General features: G+C 44.8%; 1 protein-coding gene across 1 annotated transcript; it reads right to left on the bottom strand.

Moving 5' to 3' along the window:
• LOC147626113 (U-box domain-containing protein 43-like) lies at nucleotides 1-21,297 on the bottom strand. Its single transcript, XM_086817678.1, has 3 exons — nucleotides 19,684-21,297; nucleotides 19,196-19,502; nucleotides 1-1,363 (listed from the first exon to the last, which is right to left on the bottom strand). The coding sequence occupies exons 1-3, from the start codon at nucleotides 20,905-20,907 to the stop codon at nucleotides 60-62; spliced, it is 2,835 nt and encodes a 944-aa protein (XP_086673804.1). The 5' UTR covers nucleotides 20,908-21,297; the 3' UTR covers nucleotides 1-59.
• Nucleotides 21,298-22,204: the final 907 nt, after the last annotated feature.

Genomic DNA, 22,204 nt, shown 5'->3' with positions numbered 1-22,204 from the left:
TTCAGTTCAAATAATTTAATTCAGCTTGTTATTTCAAAAAAATAGAAATAATCTGGATATTATACATGTCTGCATATCTCTGTATACAACGTCAAAGCTTTTTGGGAACATGAACTACTCGAGCTACTATTACAAAGTTGTGTGAGAGATTCGAGAGTTGCAGCAGTGTGTAGAACTTTGGCTGCACCCTTGGGCTTACAGTGGCTGCCAAAGAGTGTTAGAAGTGCATCAATTGCAGCTTCGGCTACTTGATCTTCTCCATCAGAAAGAAGGGAGATGAGATGGGGCACAATATCTGCTTTGAAAATGCATAAACTTGTCTTTGCTTTGCACTTCCCAAAATGGATCTTGCATAGAGATGACACTTTCAAAAACATTGGGTGGACTTGCGTTAGGGACTGTGCGCTCAAGTGTGCAGTGTTTACAGAGAACAACTTCAAAATAGCAGCAGCTCGAATCTTGGTCTTAGTTGATCCACACATCAGGAGCTTCTTTAGGTGTGAGAATATATCCAGGCTTGCCAAGCGTAGTTGTAGATCAACATCAGAGGAATGTATGACACCCAGCAAAGCACCAAGAGATTCTTCCACAACCTCCACATTACCACTTGCTAGCAAGTCCACAAATGTTTGATGTGCATGTGCAGTAACAAGTGAGTCTCTGCACGCCCTGCTTTGAGATGCAAGTTTTGCAATAATTTCAGCTACTGCTGCTTGAACGTCTATTCCCACTGATGTATCCTGCATAAGCTCAACAAGCCATTGTAGTGTAACCTTCGACTCAAAAGGTCGAGCAATCTGATCAACCACTGCCATATCCATAGAAAGGTAGTAAAGAAGCCATCCCAGCGGCTCTTGAGTTTCAGGTTTCAAGAGTGATAATAATAGCAGAATATGCTCTCTTATCATGTCCCACCTGTCCTTCGGTGCCGGTGTGTGCACAATTGCTGATAGCAAGTGTACCCTCAATATGCTGAGTCCTCCAAGCAGCAGTTTCGCTGCCTCTTCTTCCCTGAGCTGCTTTCCACTGGTGTATGCAAGATACATCATCCCATGTTTAGAAACCAAGTTCATATAGACTGTGTACACTGACTCTTCAGAATCAGCGACATATCTCCTGTTTGAAGACAAGTTCAGAAGCAAGGGAATAGCTCCAGCTTCAACTAGATGATGCCTTGTCTGATCATTTGAGTAAAGTTTTTGCAAGGCTCTTATAGATGCCAACTTAGCATTGGGATCGTCCAAAGAAAGCATACCCACCAAGGGAAAAACAATGCCTCTTTCTATCAATTCTTGTTTATTTCTTTCATTGAGACTCAACTGTATCAAAGCAACAGCCATTGTTACTTTTTCTGCATCTGTACCTGTAGTCAAAAAGGTTACAGGCCAAACAAATAAGTTCCTCAAAAGACAAAAACAATATAGCAATGCAATCTTCAACCATGTGTGCTTTGCATCAAGCCCACCACTTGGCATCAGCGCATCCAGTTTCAGGTGTCAACAGTCTAAGCAACCCCATGCATGATAAGCCATAGACTAAGCACTAAAACTGTCGGCATGATCAAATATGTGCAGGCCATGCAATTTCATGAATAGTAACTGTTAGAAATGAGGAATGCAATCCCTCTCCAAAAACACGAGCGAAATACACACATAGGTAATCTAACAAAGATAAAACGATACTCAGAGATGAACAAACGTATTTTACACAGTAATCTTGTCACCATTTGGCTGCCCAAGTGGATTTCCCCTATTTCATGCCAAGGTACGTGAGGCCACGGAGCTTCGTGTCACCCATACTGAGGCCAGGAGTCTACGGGAGGCCAAGCCTTGTGTCACCCGAAGTGTGGCTAGGACGTGGAACCCATTGCAAGGGATCCCAGTTTAGGCTTCCCACTCAGCCAGTTCGTGTGCTTGGGAAGACTTGCTATTTACAGGTTCCTAACGGGAGATATATCCATTGCATAATGCATGTGCACGCATCCCTCCTTGCTTGAAACTGGTTTTGTATGACTTGTTTTCGTGTGACTGCCTACTATGACATGTCCAGTTCACAGGCAGGAAATGCCCACCCGTGAACCATGTGAATGCCTTGTATTCTGACATGGTTTGAGGCATGTGAACAGGTGGTAAGTATCCATTTCAACCCTTCAAGGTTTTATAACCTTTGCAGTTCACATTCATTAAAATTGGGCACTACTGGCCAGTCCAACCCAAGCTTCAGGCATCTCCTTTGGCCCTTTTACCCCTCACCTGGCCCAATTTAATGAGGCGGCACCTTATTTAGGTGCCCACCTTCATTAAAGGTGGGGCCTTGCCACATGTCGCAAAGGCATAGGACCACTTGCACCAACCTTGCCAACTCTCCTCTCTCACCCTATGCAAGGCGACATACACACACAAGCTCAAAAAGCTGCCGTAGTGTACCTTGTTGTACCTACCTGCTGCCATACTGTACCTTCATATACCCGACCTGGGCCCTGTACCTGCTGTCGTACTTTACCTTGATGTACTTGACCTGCACCCACTGCCGAACTGGTCTGTACGAGTTTGTACCTGCACTTCGCTGAGGACCTGTACCTGCTGTCCTGCTGTCCTGCTGTCCTGCTGTGTATTTCCTGTGCCAGTCGTGTACCTTCTGTTCTGTACATGCTGTACTACCTGCACCAGATGTACCTACATGCATTCATAGCCCAGTTTGGTATTGCCATCATTGATGAGGAGCTTTCCGAGAAGTCAAAGATTTGCCATGTAAGCATGTTTCTAAAGGCCTCTGTTGCCCATTAGTGGATCATTGAAAGCTTTCTAGTAGCCCTGTTCAGACATGGGAGGACTCCAAACAGAGGTTCTATGCACCGTTCTTGCCTCCCAATGCTGTGGAGAAGATCATGAGCAAATGGGGTAAGATAGAGCAGAAAGACAATAGTCAGTGTAAGCGTATGTGAACAAATTTTTGAAGATCTATTTGGAGGTCTCACCGTTCTTGTTTGTGGGTGAGCCCGAGAAGAAACGGAAGTTCAAGTTTGGGCTTCAACCGGTTTACGAATCCGGTCTTTATACGCATCACAATGCTACCTTCTTTCAAGACTACATAACAACCGCTTTTGCCACCACAAAGCAGTTAGAGCACAAACTGCAGCAATTTTGGCAACAAAGAGAGGATTGGTCATAACCCGCAAAAGAGTGGACAGCATGCTAAACCTTATGTGAAAAATGCGAAAAGTGGAGGGAAGGCTGTAAATTCTCAGCCCAAAGATGCCTCTCGGAAAAAGCACAAGTTTAGCTTAACCCTAGAGCACGGAGAGCAATATGCTAAAGAGGAAAAATGCTTCTCTTTTCGCTGCCAAGATCACATGTTTCATGAGTGTCCTAAACGCAAGAATAAGGACAATGAGAAGTAGGTTAATGTGCATGCCAATCCTGATGTGCAAGGGGATACAGGGGATGATGATAAAGAGAGAGTGGTTTGCAAAGCTTGGGGACAGCTTAAGGATCATCCCACACTCTTTATGTCACAGATAATTTCATCTTTGTGGGGATGGCAGCTGCATTGAACATTGATGTAGAGGACATGGGACCTCAAATATTGAAGCGGGGGCCGCCTTTGTGGGAAAGCGCAAGTGACCCCTATGATTGGGAAGTTGTGCATTCATATACAAGGGTATCTCCATCATCACACCATTTGGTCCCTTCACTGATCTTGATCGGTGTTTCACACATTGAATAGAGCCAAGGCATGAACATGGATTTTCCACAAAAGAAAGCTGAAGCATTTACTGGCAAAGTTTGGCCTGAAAGATGGTTAAAGAACATAAGCGGCATGGGATTTTATTCATTAAGGTGGCTTATAAGGTTTATAAGTCAATAGGTTCACACATTAAAGTGTGGCCAGACTTATTATTATTTTGGGCCTAGATCTCTAGACAGAAGAAGGCGCCTAGCATAAACTTGGCCAATAAGCTAGAAAAAAGCACAAAAGTTGATATTTTTGGCAGCTCAACCACTTTTGGCAAAAAGGGGAAAAGCACAGCTATTTTTGGGACTGGTCGACTCTATGAAAAGGAAGAGGAGGGATGTGCATGAGGAAACACATACAAGCAAGCAATAGTTTTGCAGAGTTCTCTCTTCCCTCTCTCTCTTGATGCGCTAGCCGTATAGCAGCAGCAGGCCGACTGATTCAAACTCTCCCTGAGCGCTGGCCGTACAGCAGCAGCAAGCCCACTGGTTCAATCTTTCTTCTCCTAAGCATTCACCGTACAACAGGTCAGCAACATGCTCTCTTCTCTGAATGCTGTCCATACAATACAGCAGCAAGCGTCTGGTGAGATCTCTCTCCTGATGCATTGGCCGTACAACAAGGTAGCAGCCTGTTTCTTTCTCCTTAGCGCTAGTCGTACAGCAAGACAACAGTTTTCTCTCCTACAGTGTTGGCCATACAGCACAACTCTCTCTCTCTCTCTCTCTCTCTCTCTCTCTCTCTCTCTCTTCATCGGGAGCTAGCAGCTGATTTTGGAGCTGTTCCAAGATCGTTTTATACCAGATCGGGTGCTGTTTGTACCTAGATCTCTGAGCAAGGGTTCTTGGTGCTATTTATACCTAGATCTCTGAGCAAGTGTTTGTTGAAGCTTTGTGGAGAATCCAGTACAAGTTTGCACCCGCACCTTAGTCTGTTGTAACAGTTTATCCCTTGAATAAAGAAGTTCCTACGGGGGACCAACCGTTTTGGCTCAATGCTGTATTGTTTTGGTAATGTTTATAGTTTCTTCCTCTACGTCTCAAAGTTTGTATCCGGTATTGAACTGTCTGTCTGTTGCCCGAGTATCCAGGATTGGTTTCACCATTGCATGGATGTGATGTATTGCTAGGAAAGCCGTGGCATCACCGCATTGAGCCATGCAAGGAGTATAAGATAAACAGGATTACTTTTATGCATAGAGACCGCATGCAAGTTATTGATGCTAGCCAAGAGGGAAGCTCCATCCCAATTGTATCTCATGTTTAGATTAATAAAGCAATGAAAAAGAGTGTTTCTGCATACTTGGTTTTTGTACGTGACATTGTTAAATGTGATGATATACAAGAAGACATTCTTACAAGTGATAGGCTGAAATTCTTGGATGCATTCAAGGATCCTTTTGCAGAGGCTCTACTAAGAGAATTATCTCCTGAAAGACAAGAGGATAACTGCATTGATTTGGTGCCGGATAGTTCCCCGCCAAATAGACATACATATAGAGTAAGCAGAGCACAGCAAGAAGAGATCATGAAACATGTGACCGAACTGTTGGACCGAGGTTTGGTTTAGCCAAGCTCTTCACCATACTGTTCACCTGTGCAAAAGAAGAACAGTTCCTTTCGCATGTGTGTGGATTACCAAACTTTAAACAAGCTTGCCTGTTGAGTGGTGTGAACATCCACTATTTTGACATTAGCTTGGGTATGAACACCCCCTAGCATTACTAGCATTAGCTTAGACTAATAAGTTGTGGGATTTAGTCATTAAAAGATGTCATATCAAGAAGTGGTTACAAGAGGGCTAGTGGGAAGTCAAGATCTTGTGGAGGTTATGGGAGCCCCATAGTCACATGGGTATCCCAAGAGTCACATGGTTGGATGGCTATATAAAGCCCCTCTTGTATGCAAATTGTAAATGGATATGGAATCCACTATGATGTTTTGCTTGTATCTTTATCTTGTTCATGATCCATGCCTCCTACACCATGCTCATGTGTACATGTGTAGTCCATGGCTATGTGTGTAGGAGCACTTATTTTCCCCCATGTTAGCAAGGCTATGCTAACACTTTCAAGAGTCACACGGTTGGATGGCTATATGAAGCCCCTCTCGTATGCAAATTGTAAATGGATATGGAATACACTATGATGTTTTGCTTGTATCTTTATCTTGTTCTTGATCCATGCCACCTACTCCATGCTCATGTGTACATGTGTACTCCATGGCTATATGTGTAGGAGCAGATGTTTTTCCCCATGTTAGCAAGGCTATGCTGAAACTTTGGCCATCACGACGGGACGAGAAGCTTCGATCTTCTCTTTGTCCACAAGCTCTTGATTAGAAGTCAAATGCCTAAACCATACGCATTTCTTACAAGAAGAGAGATTAGAAGCATGCATGATTCTTTATTGATTCTAGATTAACCATGATGTTTGTTGCTTTTCTCAAAACCCCATGACAAGGGAGATTAGCATGCTTCTTGGTATTCTTGATATTTTTACTATGCATCATTAAGTGTTTCTTGTATCTTGGGTGGCTCCATGCTGTTAAAAGCATGCCAAAAGCTTCGCCGATAGCCATTTCAACACCCTCTTCTTAATTATGGATTATGGATTTTATAAAGTTTAATCTTCTTGCCCAAACATCCCGGGGGTAGAGATATAACTATGATGTATTGAGTTAATAGCATTCATTGCTTAATTCAATGCCCCACTTTCTAGATTTCTAGATCATCTTGAGTACTAGAATCATGAGAAAGAAAAAGATATTGGCATTATTTTGATCATAGAGTGTGTGCGAGAGAGAACAAGAGAAAGTATAAGCTTGGTGAGAGAGAGGCCTCTTCTTGATTTTATGACTTAATACTTTTTTCGTATGGAATATTAGAGAGAATAAGCTTTTTTAGAGAGAGAAGGAGAATTCTTATGTGTTGCCTTCGGAGAGAGGATAAGCTTCTTAATTGCCTTTCTGTGTGAGAGAAATCTTGCATAATTTTTGAATATGTCTCTTTAGAAAAGTGATGAATGTAAACCGACCTCGGTCTTCAGACAAAACCAAAGGGCGGTGCAAAAACAAACTTGCACACAAAACACTTCAACACCTTTGAGGACCAAGAAAAGGAAAACAAACAGGGGGAGCTAGAGTGCTCCTGCAAATAGTACACGGACACCGATTGGCCCCAAAACGCAGTGGCGCCCCTTGCGGTATTTCTTTAATTGATTATAAGAGAGCTTTGATTACAATAAGGCTGGAAACTCAACCGTCACAGTAGAACTCCTGAAGCCTGCAAAGACCTTGCATCATGGCTTCATATCCACTCGGCATCCACAAACAAGTCCAGCCATTGTTCACATCAAAAGACTCCCACACATTGAGTCTGCATACAGAAGCTTTCTCCCATGATCAGGGCTACCACAACTAGCCATAGCCTCTCACCCTATGAACAGCATCACACCCTGACACATCCAGTGCTCTTGCGTCACGACGACGACTCCAAATTGTTTCCCAAAAGAGAACTCGCATCACAGCAAAGCATACCATACAGTCACACCTGTACCAACCCTCTCTGCCTTCCAAGGGTACTATCCATCTCAGTCATGGATTCCCGAACCCCTGTCCAATCAGCAGCAAGGTTGTGCCAAACATGTGTCCATTCCTGTACCCTTTGCTTACATGTGACCTATCTCCTAGAGAACCATAAACATGTTTCCTCGAGAAACCTACAACCTGTTTCCACATGAAACCCTTTGGCCTATTTTCCCCTTGAAACCTTCGTCCTGTTTCCACACAGAACCATACAAAGCACCATCCAAATACAGTGCCAACAATGGCATACATCCAGTTACCTGTTCCCTCATGAAACATCTGGAAACATAGAGATGCCCATAACTATAGGTCCCTCTGTTCCTTTCCAGCAGGAAGAAAACAATCTGCTCCATGAGCATGCAGCCATGCGAGCTTGCATACTCCCATGTCAAGAAACACATCCAAGTGACCTGTACTTGCAGCCGAAAACCCAAGCACATAGCTGAATTTGCAGCCAACCAAAAACAGCTCATAAACAGTCTCAAAACAGCCCTCGAACTGATCTCAAAACAGTCCCGAAATTGCTCATGTTCACAGCCACATGCACTGCCACGAAACAGTCCATAAACCCTTTCCAAAACAGTCTTGAACACCAAAGCAAAGAGAAGCTGAAAGTTCCATCAGTTGAACGCCATCGACATGATGTCTCTGTTCATGTGTTCGGAACCACCAAACACCAAGCTGATGCCCCACAAGTGTGTAGGAGAGAGAGAGAGAGAGAAACCCACACGGCTGTGCGCTTCCTGCAACCGCCTACAGCCCTGCGCCTACTTCAAAGAGAGGGGGGGGGAGAGGAAGAGCGAGCGCAGTCCAGCCCCCAGCTTTTCCACAAGAGAGAGGGAGAGCACCGACCAGCTTGCTCGCCTTCCAAGGAGAGAGAGAGAAAGCGCATGTGTTGCAGCTATCCGACTTTTGTGTTGCTGTCCAACCAGACCACCAGCCTTCCCACAAGCAAAAGCTCCTGTGCATGTATTGCAGCCGGCTCTTCCCAGAGAGAGAGAAAGCACACGCTTGAAGCTCCAGCCCTGCCCGCCTTGCTTTTCACCAAGAGAGAAGCGTGTAGCTGCAGCGTGCCAGCCTTCCCAAGAAAAAAGCACACCCACGTGAGAATGCAGCCGGCGCCTCTAGAAAGAGCATGGCCCCCCCCATAATAGCATATGGACCACGATCCCTCCATAAAGGGTATTGTTTTATTTTTAAAGGTTTTAAACCCCTTTTCCACAGGGTTAAATAAAAAGAACCTTGTTAAAACCTTGAGTCCTTTTTATCTCCCAAACCAATGCCATTCACCCTGTCCACCATGTCCCCGTGCACACCTGCATAGTGTCCAAAGAAAAACACAGGGTCATGAAAGATGAAATAGGGAAAGTGTGGAAGAGGGAGAAAAGCACAACCCATGGGCTTCTCTCCATCTCTCCCACCTCTAAATAGGCATAATAGAACTGCCCTGGAAGAAGAAACACGAGCCAGTATGAGTGTGTGTTCGAACAAGAGGGCCATTGGTCTTGTTATTTGCAAGTAAACAAACCATTCAGCAACAGTAATCAACAGAGAGCCTGCAAGGGGCATGATATCAACAGTAGCACAATACCTGGCATGTGCAAGGCATGGCATTGCAGTCATGAGTGAACTGCAACTCTACCTCTCTCACCTACTCAGCCTGTCAATCAAGGACAAACACCCTAGGTGTCACATGCGGAAGCTTTGGGAGTCTTCTCTCAGGCCTAAACACCATCTGGGAACATGCTGATGCAAAACACATGCAGAAGAGAGAGAAGAGAGAGAGAGAGAGAGAGAGAGAGAGAGAGATGAGTATTCAGTATATCATAATGTACAAAAAGGTACAAGTGTTCTTGCAGCCCTTGGCTGCCTTCAATGAAAAGGTATTAAACCTAAACTAGGCCTAGTTCTATGACCCAGCCAAGCAAGGGCTGAATGGTTCATAACAATGCGCATTGGTGCCTTTTATAGGCTTGGGAGAGAACCTATGGACTGACCGACTGCTGGTCGGCCAGGTCCAAGACATTATTCCAACATTAAGCTGCAACCGACAGGTCTTCCAGGTCTTCAAGTGCTCGCCGACAGCTCACCATGTCCTACATCAGTTAAATCCTTTTCCAAAGCAGCAACCTATGCTCCACCATCTGGTTCTGATCTGTTTTTTAATCATGTTGCCTCTTCAGGACTAGATCTGGGATTAGCCAATGCATGTCTTGCACATGACATCCCCCTCTGCTAAACTTGATGACGGGATTCCAATCCGTATTCTTGGATGACTGTCATCATCCCAGTCTCTGTTCCCAGAGTCCCCTTGTCATCCTTCCCTCTCTGGCAACCTTTTCATTGAACACCCGGCCCAGACTCCAAATCCACTAACTCTGATGAAGATCTATGCATCTGTTCCATCCAATCCCCATTCCGTTCCTACCCTGTCCCTAAACATTGTCTCTGGTCTTCTTTCCTAATGAGAAATGAGTCTGGCACTCTCACTCCACCCCTTGGAGGATCATCCTCCCTTGGAACCGTTGCCTGAAAGCCTTTCCTGGTGTGCTCCAAGTGGCACGTAACTCACAGGAACGCCATCCCCTTGGGCTTTGTGGAACACCGCCGACCAGCCTCCTGGGAATACTTCCTTGTCTTGTGTTTCTTGCCTTGGGCCTCGTACATGTGCACTTTCCTATGCCTTGGGACCTATGCGCCTTCATCTCGGACTGAATCAGTGTTTAGCCTTGCTGAGCCTGATGCTATGATACCAATGTCACATGCGGAAGCTCTGGGAGTCTTCTTTCAGCCCCAAACACCATCTGGGAACATATTGATGCAAAACACATGCAGAAGAGAGAGAGAGAGAAATGAAATGAAATGAAATGTTATATTAAAGTCTTCAAAAGGCCAAAGTGACCTATGAGACCAAAGTTACAACCATGTGGCATCTGATACACTGTCTGGAAAAGAAAAGAAAGAACTGAAGGTAAGTATCTAGCCCCACAATACATCAGTAGGGGGCATCCGACTAGGGAGAGTGGGAAGCTAATGCTACTAGTCAAAATGGGGTACATGAGTACATGGATACATGAATACATGATGTCGTATTCAGTATATCATAATGTACAAAATGGTACAAGTGTTCTTGCAGCCCTTGGCTGCCTTCAATGAAAAGGTATTAAACCTAAACTAAGCCTATTTCCATGACCCAGCCAAGCAAGGGCTGAATGGTTCATAACAATGAGCATTGGTGCCTTTTCTAGGCTTGGGAGAGATGGCCAACTGCTGATTGGCCAGGTCCAGGATATTATTCCAACATTAAACTGCAGCCGATAGGTCTTCCAGGTCTTCAAGCACTGGCCGACAGCTCACCATGTCCTACATCAGTTTAATCCTTTGCCAAAGCAGCAACCTGTGCTCCACCATCTGGTTCTGATCTCTTTTTTTATCATCTTGCCTCTTTGGGACTAGATCTAGGATTAGCCAGTGCATGCCTTGCACATGACACTGGGTGCAGTACAATCCAGAAACCAGCAATTGACCAACATTGGTGCTCCTGAAGGGAGCCAATGCCCAACAATGTGGCTCCACACAAGAAAGACCGAGGTGGTGTAGCAAACAGCGGCCAGCAAACATGTCAGAGGGCAGTCAGCAATTGGCTTGCAAATCAGCAGCCAAACATTGTAGTAGCTCGTGCGGGTGCATGAAGACTTCCCAGGCCGGTGCAAAGAAAAGGTGAGGCAGCAGCAGCGCTACACCCTTGTCGCGCAGCCATAACCTCCACGGTATCTGCAGCCCGCTTGCTAACTCGTAGGCCAATCCATCCTCTCAAGCTCGTCAGCAGCAGCAGACGTGCGCCCCCACCTCGCATGTGGTGGAGGTGTAAACGGTAACTGAAACAGTTACATGGCAGGCCTACTTTCAAGAAGTGGGCCATTTTTTCAAAATTTTATTTCTTGTTAGGCCAAGTTCACACATCGGCACTTGAGCACATACATACTCATATTTTAAAGTTTTCAACAAATTTTGTCCCGCCAAGACCGGACACGTCAAATACGATGGCAAACAAACTTTCAACATTAACAAGTGGGCATTAAACTGCTTCGGAGTCTAAAGGCCAAGGATTGCAGACTCAAGACAAGACTTTTATTAGGTCCGGGCCAAATCCCTTTCAGGTCAACAAGGCATCATAGTAATTTCCTTTTCTGAGTGGTGGAGCGTCATAACGGGCCGGCATTCTCGAGTGTCGGAAGAAGAGTTCTTGAACTCTACCACCTGCCCGACTATCATAAAAGCTCAACGGAGTTTCTCAACGCCTGCACACTTGTCTGGCCTACTCGGAAGCAGAAAGTTTTTTTAAACTCTACATCTTCTCTCGTCTAAGCATTCCAGGAACCCGCAAAGGAGTTCTTAAATTCTATCTTGGGAGATTTTGACGGTGCGTAAGTGTCCGGGAATAGGGAGCACACATAAAAAGGAGTTTTTCACAAAAAGAACACTAAAACCCTAAACCTTAAATTCTATCTTGGAAGATTTTGACGTTGCGTAAGTGTCCAAGAATGGGGAGTACACATAAAAAGGAGTTTTTCACAAAAAAAACACAAACCCTAAACCCTAAACTTGTCTTTGTGCTTGCATAGCATTGGATTATCTGGCAGGCAAGCCCTTGGAACTTTGTATAAATTAAAATACTCCAATAATATACTCAGTATTGGGGGGGGGGGGGGGGGGGGGGGGGGGGGGTCGGCCCGTTTGGCCCCAATAGTGATGTCATTGTGCAGTTCTACTTTCAGCTTTGTTATTTACTTTGATGCAATGTTCATTGCTTATGTGTTGACGAGCTATCTATTTCACAAGACAGTATCTAGGAACGTTCACACCAAGCTGGGTGTATTTCAGTGGTATCAAAGCAGGCTTGTTTCCCTCTCCTTAGTGGGGAAACGGTCGTTTGGCATTTGGGATACCGCATGAAATCACCGTCATACACAATGGACAGCCAAGAAATGCCAAATTATCGTGGCCATTCAAGTGGTACTACCCATGCATCAGATGCTTTGCAAAACAGGTACATGCCTTCAGCCCATGAAGTGGCTTATACACACGTGGGACAGCACTCTTGCGGGAAAGAGAAAATGTATGAGGAAGACCCTAATGTGTTAAGGGCTGAGACTGAGCATGTCAAGAGGCAGTTGTATGCCAAAGAAGCACAGCTGAAATTGTTGCATGAGGATCCACAAATGCAAAAATGTATTGAAGCCAAGAAGGATGAGTCCATGATAGAGCACATCTTGGCAAAGGAGTTAGGTGTGAAACCCAAGGAGATTGCCCTCACTTATCTCCTCCGCACTAGTGATGCAAGAGAATTGGGATTCAAGGAGCCTTCGCGAGAAGAGCCTGGTGGACTCGTATCTCGCAAGATTAAGTCCCATGTGCATAAGGATGAGGCCTTTGTGACTTGCCGCCAAGCCTCTATGCCACATGGTTCCGGAAAGGGCAAAGATGCAAGAGATAGTGGTAGATACGAGGGTAATGCACGTACGACACATGCTTCTCATGGGGATGATGGACAACATGCTAGCCGCAGGACATTGCCTCTAGAACAAGAAAGGGAAGAGCCTCGCCTTTGGTTGAAAATGGAGCATAACGGTGGGACAGCCAAGCATACACATGCTACTCATGCCACTGAGTATGCTCATAGTGAAAGAACGTCATGCAGGCATGGAAATGGAATGCAATTGAAGGAAGGCTACCCTTGTATAGGCCACTACTGCATAGGACACATGCCTCCATGCCACATGTTTCGCATCATGGTTATACACATGCACCCAATGCTGTCCCATTGGACAAGGGTAAGAGAAAGCTTGATAAAGAGGATCACCATGTAAAGAGGCTCAAGGAATTCAAGGCATGTGACAAGTCTGTTAAGTTTGAGAAGCCTATCATGGTGAGTACGATGCATGCAAGAATCCATTCCAACAAACATACTTGTGAATTTTTTATGCTCACGGAAAATTCGATCCATTATTCTATTGAATGTGGCCGGGGCATTCGTGAGACCAAATGGCATGACCAAAAACTCATATAGCCTAAATAACGTCCTGAATGCTGTTTTGTGGAATCTTGTGGTGCCACACGCACCTGGTGATACCCACTTAAGTTCAATGCAATTGAAACATGCAGATCCATCAAGTTTATCGAGGATGGATAGTTTCCTAGTCCGTAGATCTTTGAGCCATCGCCTACAATCCATCGCCATCGCCAACCAAGAAGGGTTGTTTTTCGAAACCTGCTCAAGAAGAAGAATCGCTTGCGTAGGGATTAAAACGGGATTCGAGAGACATGATAGATCGCCTGGAAGGAGAGGACAATGCGGTTCACAACCATCGCCTATAGTCCAACGCCATTGCCATTGCCATCGCCATCACCATCGCAAACTAGGTATGGCTTCTGCTGCAGTCAATGTTTCGTCACCCCCACAGGACGGGAGACTCATTAATTTTTCACAAGACAAGCTCACACCGTTTTAGCACAATATTGGCATTGAGGTCCAGACCACCCTTGTTGCGAGGGTTTATGGCTCCCAACCCTCTCGTTCGCAGCCCCGTGAATGACATCTAGCAGCTCTCCCTAGCTGATTGTGCACTTCTAGGATACTCATTTGCTTGGTCAAGGCTTCTTCCAAGTGGACTTTCATTCTCGAGAAGCTACTTCTCAGGTTTTGGCTGGCAGCCCCATTCCCTCTTGGCCCTAGAAAGATTTTCTTTTTTCAGTACAGGTGGGCTTTGATCCAGTGGCGGAGGATCAACGCCTTACCCTGGTCTCACTGCGGTTTCCTGCTCAAAGCTTTTAGTTTCCATAGGGGCATCCTTTGGCCAAGTTCTAGAGGTACCGGCTCTGTAGAGGATGCACTGCTAGATATTTGGGATGCCAAGTTGGGGTTGATATTTCTCCTGCACAGCAATTTGCTCCGGTACTTATGAGTAACCGCAAGAAACTTCTTTATTGGAGCTCTAGGAGATTGGATTTAGCCTCTAGAGCTTCGGTGGCTAATCAGGTATTCCTTGCCTCGGCTTGGTTTATAGTCTCTTGTTGGTGCTTCTCTCGTGTGTGCATTGGTCAATTGCGGAGATTGATCTCTGCAATTTTCTTTGGTCGGGTTTGGATGGCACCATAGACACTCGTGCCACGGTAGCTTGGCTCATAGTTATTCGGCCCAGACGAGAGGGGGGACTGAATATTATATACCTAGATGAATCCACAAACATGCCCAAATTCACCTTTTAGGAACGTGCATGTTATATACTCATGGTAGTCAACCTACAAGACTATATAACTATCAACTCCATTATGCATAGTAGTGCCAAGGTAGCTTGGCTCATAGTTATTCAGCCCAGACAAGAGGGGGGCCTGAATAGTATTGATCCGGATGTTCAGTGCAGGGCATTGCTCTGCAAACTTGTGGTCAGAGGTTTCCTACCAAGCAATGAGCCTTGGATTTTTTCTTGTCTCAGATTTTTGGATGTACACCCCATGTTGGGAGAGATTGGCTGCCCAACACACAGTTTTTGTTCACAGAGGTTGATATCAGGGCACCATCTTCCCCTCTTATTGCAGCCATTGTCAGACCATGGAGAAGCATGAGACCACTTTTGCGACAAAGGCTTCCCAGGTCTTTGGATGAGGCTGACCGTGGAAAGAGTTCATTAGGGATGAGGCCGGTCAGCCACTTGATGCATCTCGTCACATGCAGTGGTCGGGATGGGAGAGATGTGCATACACAGTTCTTGCTTGGAAGACCCTTGAGTCTTCCGGTGGATCAAAGAGCCGCATCCATTCAACATCTTAGGGGCTCTCGCATACATATTGATCAGATTGATGTAGCTATTCCGCATGAGTGGCTCTCTGGGGCCTTTCATGGAGACTATCATCCGAGTTGGCTGGGAGTCTTTTCGAGGATAGGCATACCTTTGCAGGTCATTGCTCTCCCAGGCCAGGAGACTTACAGATTGCATAGTTTATGCTATCATGCCTGGAGGGAGATTGAGGAGATGTAGCATGGAGGGGACCATCCCAGATACTAGGCTTAGTCCAGTGAGTATTGTTGGTCGTTTGGGGAAGCATTGCTCACGCAAAGTTTGGGTTTATCCCTTGGCACCAAGGTCACCACGAAACGTTTCACTATCGAAACGAAACGATGCTGAAACGATTTATTTTGGAACAAAACGTTTCAACACCAGGTAGGTGGACAATGAAACGTTGGACCGAAATGATCATATACATAAAATGTGAAGGTACTCGCCAATAGTTATAAGATGATATTAGCATATTTATCATCGGTAAACAAAGAAGACATACAAAAAAGAAAAGAAAAGAACAAATAGGATGAAAGAAGGAAAGAGAAAGAATTATAAAAGCTAAAAAGCACACAAAATCACAACCTTTTTTCCAACATGAAACGATATGGTTTCAATGTTCACATGAAACGTTTCAACACTGAAACGTGAAACGAGTTTCAAAGCCACTGAAACCAGTTTCATGGTGACCATGCTTGGCACAAAAATCTCAAGCTTTCTCCCGCTTCCAAGAGTGTGACTTTGGTCGAGACTGCAACTGCACAAAAGGTCCGACGAGTCCACTCCGACAATGGAGGAGAAGTCCTCTCCAAAGCCTTCCATAATTTTTGCTCACAAAAAGATATAAGCTGTCAATTTTCCACACCTCACACTCCTCAGTAGAATGGTGTGGTTGAATGCAAGAACAAGACTGCTCAGGAGATGGCCCGTACCATGCTTTCTTCTTCTGATCTTCCTCCTTCTTTCTAGGGAGAAGCTATGAGCACTCTTGTTTACATCATCAACCGTTCTCCTACAAAGGCAGTTTCTCATACGACTCTAGAGGAGGCTTTTACTAGACAGAAACCTTCCGTCTCTCATTTCAGGTTTTTCGATTGTGATGCCCATGCTCATATCCCTAATTCTGGCATATCCAAATTTGATCCCAAGTCCACGAAGTGCAAATTCCTTGGATATAGCTCTCATTCCAAAGCTTACAAATTATGGGATTCGAAGTCGCGCTCCTTGGTGATTTCTCCCATTGTTCCCTTTGTTGAACCCTCATCAAATAATTCTCGCTCTCATCCTGAGCTTACCATCGAGGTCCCTCCTCCTTCCTTGGCCACCCCAACTCCACCACCAGCTTCTCCACCATCAACTTCTTTACCCCCTGCCTCTCCACCCCCACTTCCTCCTCCCTCGGCTTCTCCTCCTCCTCTTGCTCTTGCCCCCAAGCTTCCGCGATGGCCGGAAACCATTGTTCGTGATTCTCATCTCTCCGATATGGAACTTCATCAGCTTGTTGATTCTTCAGCACAACCTTTGACACAAACATAGAGATTACAACAGCTTCATCATTCTTGTAGCCTCGCCTTGATGAGTATAGTGATACAATCATATGAGCCTACTACAGCTAAATAGGCTCTAGCTCTTCTTAAGTGGAGGGCAGCTATGGACGCCGAGATTGATTCCATTCAGAGGGATCGTACATGGGAGCTTGTGGACCAGCCTTTGCATCGACTGGTCATTGGGGCAAGTGGGTCTTTAAGACCAAGTTTCATGCTAATGGATCTCTAGACAAACACAAAGCCAAATTGGTTGCGAAGGGGTACTCTCAAATTGAGGGTGTGGATTATGAGGAAACTTTTGCTCCTACAGCCAGATACACCACCATCCAGATCGCATCTTCCAGCATGCCATCGATAACCTGTAATCGTTGTGGCATAGATCATTGGATCAATGATTTCTTGCTCTTTCTGCTCATGAGCACTAGCCGGTTTACCAAATGGATGTCAAGTTTGCCTTTCTGGTGACTTACATGAGGAGGTGTATGTTGAACAACCTCAAGGGTTTCACGTTCCCGGACATGAGGGTAAGGTGTAGAGATTGCACAAAGCCCTTTATGGTTTGAAACAGGCACCCAAGACGTGGTATGATAAGATTGATGCATTCTTTCTTTCCCTTGGATTCCAGAGATACTTTGCAGACAACAATCTCTATGTCTTTGGTCAGGATGCTTTGCTCTGTTTGATTGTCTTATATGTTGATGATTTATTGATCACTAGCTCACATCTTGCCAAGATTGAAGAGCTCTGGTCAGATTTAGCTCACCTTTGAGATGACTAATTTAGGACGACTCCACTACTTTCTTGGGATAGAGGTCTATCAGTCTTCTAATGGAGTGTTTCTTAGCCAGTACAGATATTTGCAAGAGCTCCTGGAGACATTTGGGATGACCAAGTACTGTCCAATTTCTTGTCCGATGGATTCTAACTCCAAGATCTCCTGTGATGATTCCTCTCCCCTCTTCAAGGACAATGAATAGTACCGGAGGCTTGTTGGTTCTCTTATTTATTTGACTTACACCAGGCCCAACATTTCTTACAATGTTATTCTCAGTCAGTTTTCTTCCGCATAGCTTAGTTTTAGGCTTGTTTTGGCATTTTACCATTTGTCCAAATTAGTAGCGTTTTTGCTACTGCCAATTGGCTCTTCAGATATGTATATAGGCATGGACATTGTTCTTTCATAATTCATTCAATATTTCAGTTCTTGGTTCAAGTATTGGATCCATCTTGGCTGTCTATTTTCTCTTGTTTGATCTCTACTTGCTCCCGCTCCATATTCACATATTCTCACAGAAAACGCTAGTCAAGATGATAAAAGGGAGGATCCACTTCTCCTCTGGCTGGCTACTCTAGGAGGAGAAGGCTATCTCATACAATGGGAGGGGGAATAACCACGCAGGTGGTCTGTAATGCCAAGTGGGCTCGCCACCTCTATCTATAAGAAAGGGACCATCCTGAGGAAGGCCTCCCAATGCTTCCTCGTGTGGTCTAAGCCGCCTTGAAGCTACCCCCACCATTGACCACCATGGAAGGTATGAATGATATTGAGCCAGATGCTCAGGATAGACTCCGCTGGCAGGGTAAGGGTGCCTTCTATGGCTTGAAGCTTCGCTACATCGAGCTCTCCATATCTGCCATGCAGCTATACTACTACAAATCTCCCATCTCTGGCAAGAACCTGGGGTCTAACGACGAGTATGAAGGTGAGATACCCGAAGGGCTAGTCCCCCACTTTCCTCCTCGTACGGCATGATGATCCCGGCCTCAGTGGCCCAAGCAGCAATGCCCCACGTGACAATGCGGGCGGAGCTTGATATATGGTGAAAATGCGTAGGGTCCTCTATCAAACCTGCTAGGCCTTTGGGCAATCCCAAAGACAATGACCCTAAGACTCCCGGGGATGGCCACACCTCTAACATAATGCTTAGCAGTTGGCCAAGTGCCAACTGCTAAGCTCCTATGTGCCAGCTGCCACATGAAAAGAGTGATCTTCCGCGGCCGAAAGCTGTCCCACAGCTGCTTCCAGAAGTCTATGAGAAAATGGGAGCCCCTGGGACTGCCAATGTGTTGTTGCTGCTGGAATGCCCTGCACCTCTGACATTTGAATCCTATGACCATAAATATTAGGTTGGATGCGCCACGCAAGCACATAAGGAGCTGTGGGACTAGACTATCTCTAGGTTGACAGTCACTTGATGGTGTTTGAGGCCTTCCTACAAAGTTTGCAGCTAGGGAATCAAATGGCCTTAGGAACATGCCAAGTTGCCATTATTGAGACATCAAAAATTTAATCCCACCCTCACCTCAATATAACAAGACAGCAATGTTAGCATGGTCCATAAATTGACGAATATGTAAGGAATGACCATCTGCAACTACACTTGCAAAGTTAAGACCACTTATTTGACTTCCTTCCGACACATATGATCAATGGATTGCAAACACAATACAGGCAGCAAGACCTTGCATTACAGTCAGTTTGAGCTCCCACCTTTGTAAAGCCACTTCACAAGTGGACCATACCAATTTAGCTCTGCCATCTTCACAATGTTTTTCTCTTTATCAGAGCATCTGTCCAGTAAAGTGTCTGCAAGTTTCACAAATCCAGCATCTTTTTCACTCAATCGGCGAGTCACAATCCAGAAAAAAAAAGATTGTTCATGCTCCATCTTTTCCCGTGCTATATCGTTATCCATCAATTCTGCTAGGAGCTCTAAAGCCACTTTTGCCAAGCTTAATTGCCTTCCCAGGCATTGCTTTACGACAACTTCCAATCCTTTACCCTTTGATAGCTCCAACTGCACAATACAAATCCAAGATCTCGATCAAGTTTATGCTAGGGCATCTCAAACTTGCTGCCCTTGTGCAAGCACCAAAAACTACATGGATGCAAACCTGCCCAAATTGATAAACACATCACACACACACACTACACACATTGATAAAATGATGAGTCCATACAATTAAAGCAATTTTTACCTGATTCCACTCATTGTTTTGAACCAAGATACACAATGTAGACAAAATTCTCTCCTTGAGCTCATGGGAGCATGATGGAAGCATTTCCATCATCAAAGGTGGTAACCCCTCAAATGCAATCCAATCTTTGTAATCACAATTCTCCTTGCACAAATTCAACATATCCTGAACAGCCTCCTCAATTTGTTGGGTTTTGGTTCCTGAAAGAAAAAACTTTTTGGCGCAAAGAATGCGGGCTACAGAGTTTTGTTCCTTCCACTCATTTATACTTTCCAGGAGGGCTCGGTTTGGCCTCAACTTGGTATCTGGAAGAGGCACCCCTGTAATGGGATCTTTATCATTTCCTGCTATAAACCAAGCCTCAATAGCCTCCCGCTCATATGTCTTCCCATTGGCAGCTGTTACCGGATCACTCATGATAGCTTTTGTCAGTGGGCACTTGAAAACCCTGTAGGGTTCCAAACCGTTCCTGAAGTTGGCCTTTTGTTTTGCATACCTCAATTGAGACGCCTCTCGAGAATAGGCTGCATCAGCCCTAGAAAGAAGAGCGATGACTTGCTCGAGATACTTCTCCACTTGTAAATCCTTGTTTGCAGCGGCTTCTTCCTTCTCCCTTTGCAAGCTGGTCAACCCTTTGGAGACATCTAACTGCTCGTGTGACAATCCGAGCTTCTGGGCAATACTTGCAAGAACCCTATTGGCAGACTCTTGGTCTTGTCTTCGTTCACAGAGCCCCCGCTCTAGCTCTTCCACAATTTCAAGATTTATTGGAGAAGCTGTGTACTGTGCTTCACTCATATGCTTGTTTAACTCCTCGACCCTTTCTCTGATGTCTGAGGTCACCTCACAGCATGTCATGTTCAGAGCTTTCGAGGCATAACCTATGTTGTTGACCATGCTCTGCAATTCCTTCAGTATGGTACGGCAGCTCACGAGGTTTGCAAGGTAGGAATTATGGTCCACCTTTTGGATGAGATCATGAGCGTTCCGCACATCTTTAAGGAATGTGGAGAGTGCTGCAGAGACAGCAGGATTCGCTTCCAGGTTCTTGTTTTCCAAGCCAGAGAGAAATTTGCCCTGTGTTTGTAGGTAAGCTGAGAGTTCCTTAAAGGATCGCTTCTCGAAGCTCACATTAAAAGCCGCAGCTGCTGTGATTGTCACCTGCCTTATCAATTCTTGGATCAAACTGCTGATCGGCAAGACATCAAACACAAATGTTGGCATTACTCGTGGATAAAAATGGCTCAGGATTCAATGAGCTCCTCTCTGCCAAAAATGAGCCGGGTTCAAACTTCAAATGCGTGTTAAGATGGGATTCATGTGGAATGAAGTGTGTTACATGCAGATGGCATGTGTGGTGGTCGACTCCAAGCTTTGGGCATAGTTAGATGCTTCGACGACACCCCTGACAACCACCACTGCGAAAAGAAAACTCCTAAAGCTGGATGTGTGCACAGAAAAGAGCTGGGGAGGCCATGGCAGTGGCCAGGACGAACCCAGCTGCATTGGTGATGAAGGCGAAGGGCCTTACGCTACGTGTTATAAGGTGATTGATAACTGCGCTCGTACAAAACGATCGGCTTCACGGCAGATTCCTCCCAAATTCGTCGGTCAAGCGGCGATTAGAGACAGAGATATTTAATTCCAACTAGGAGTAGGAACCTTGTAAATTCAATTTTACCCCAACCTCCTGGAATCTCCAAATTCTTCCCATGTGGCAGTTTTGTATATATTAAAGAATAAAGATAAAGAGTCATCAACCATATAAAGATAATGAGTCATCAACCCAGTTGCTTGCGGGACAAAAAACAAAACGTTCGTTACGTGGTTTCACTCTCCCCTTGTCTTGCCATGTGCCCCCCTCTCCTTGGTGCTTAAAACATATCTAGCTTTGCACCTGCGCGCTGCTGCTGCAACACTACCCCCACTTATGCAGTCTATTGTACACTGCTACCACGTGGCTAGAGGAGGAAAAGAGTAGATGGTTTTATATAACTAGCTTTGCACCCGCACGTTGCTACAATGTTGCCCCCACCTCTACATAGTCGATTGTACACTATTGCCACATGGCTAGAGGTATGTATATACGAATGTATATGTATGTATATATATAGATATGTATGTATGTATATACATATGTATATGTAGATATATATAGATATATATAGATATATATGTATAGATATATATAGAGAAATAGATATATATGTATATATCACATATATATCTATATATATCTACATATACATATGTATATCTATATATATGTGTGTGTGTGTGTGTGTGTATGTATGTATGTATGTATGTGTGTGTGTGTGTGTGTGTGTGTGTGTATATGTGTGTGTGTGTATATATATATATATATATATATATATATATATGTATATCTATATATATACATACATATACATATGTATATGCATATACATATACATACATACATACATATATGTGTGTGTGTGTGTGTGTGTGTGTGTGTGTGTGTGTGTACACACTGTAAGGTCCCTCCCAAGCCATGTAT

Source organism: Cibotium barometz, chromosome 23 (assembly GCF_041138505.1).
Source record: "Cibotium barometz isolate CiBa-2024 chromosome 23, ASM4113850v1, whole genome shotgun sequence".
NCBI classification, from domain to species: Eukaryota; Viridiplantae; Streptophyta; class Polypodiopsida; order Cyatheales; family Cibotiaceae; genus Cibotium; species Cibotium barometz.
Note: the sequence above shows the minus strand (reverse complement) of the source record. Positions and strands in the feature narration are given on the sequence as shown.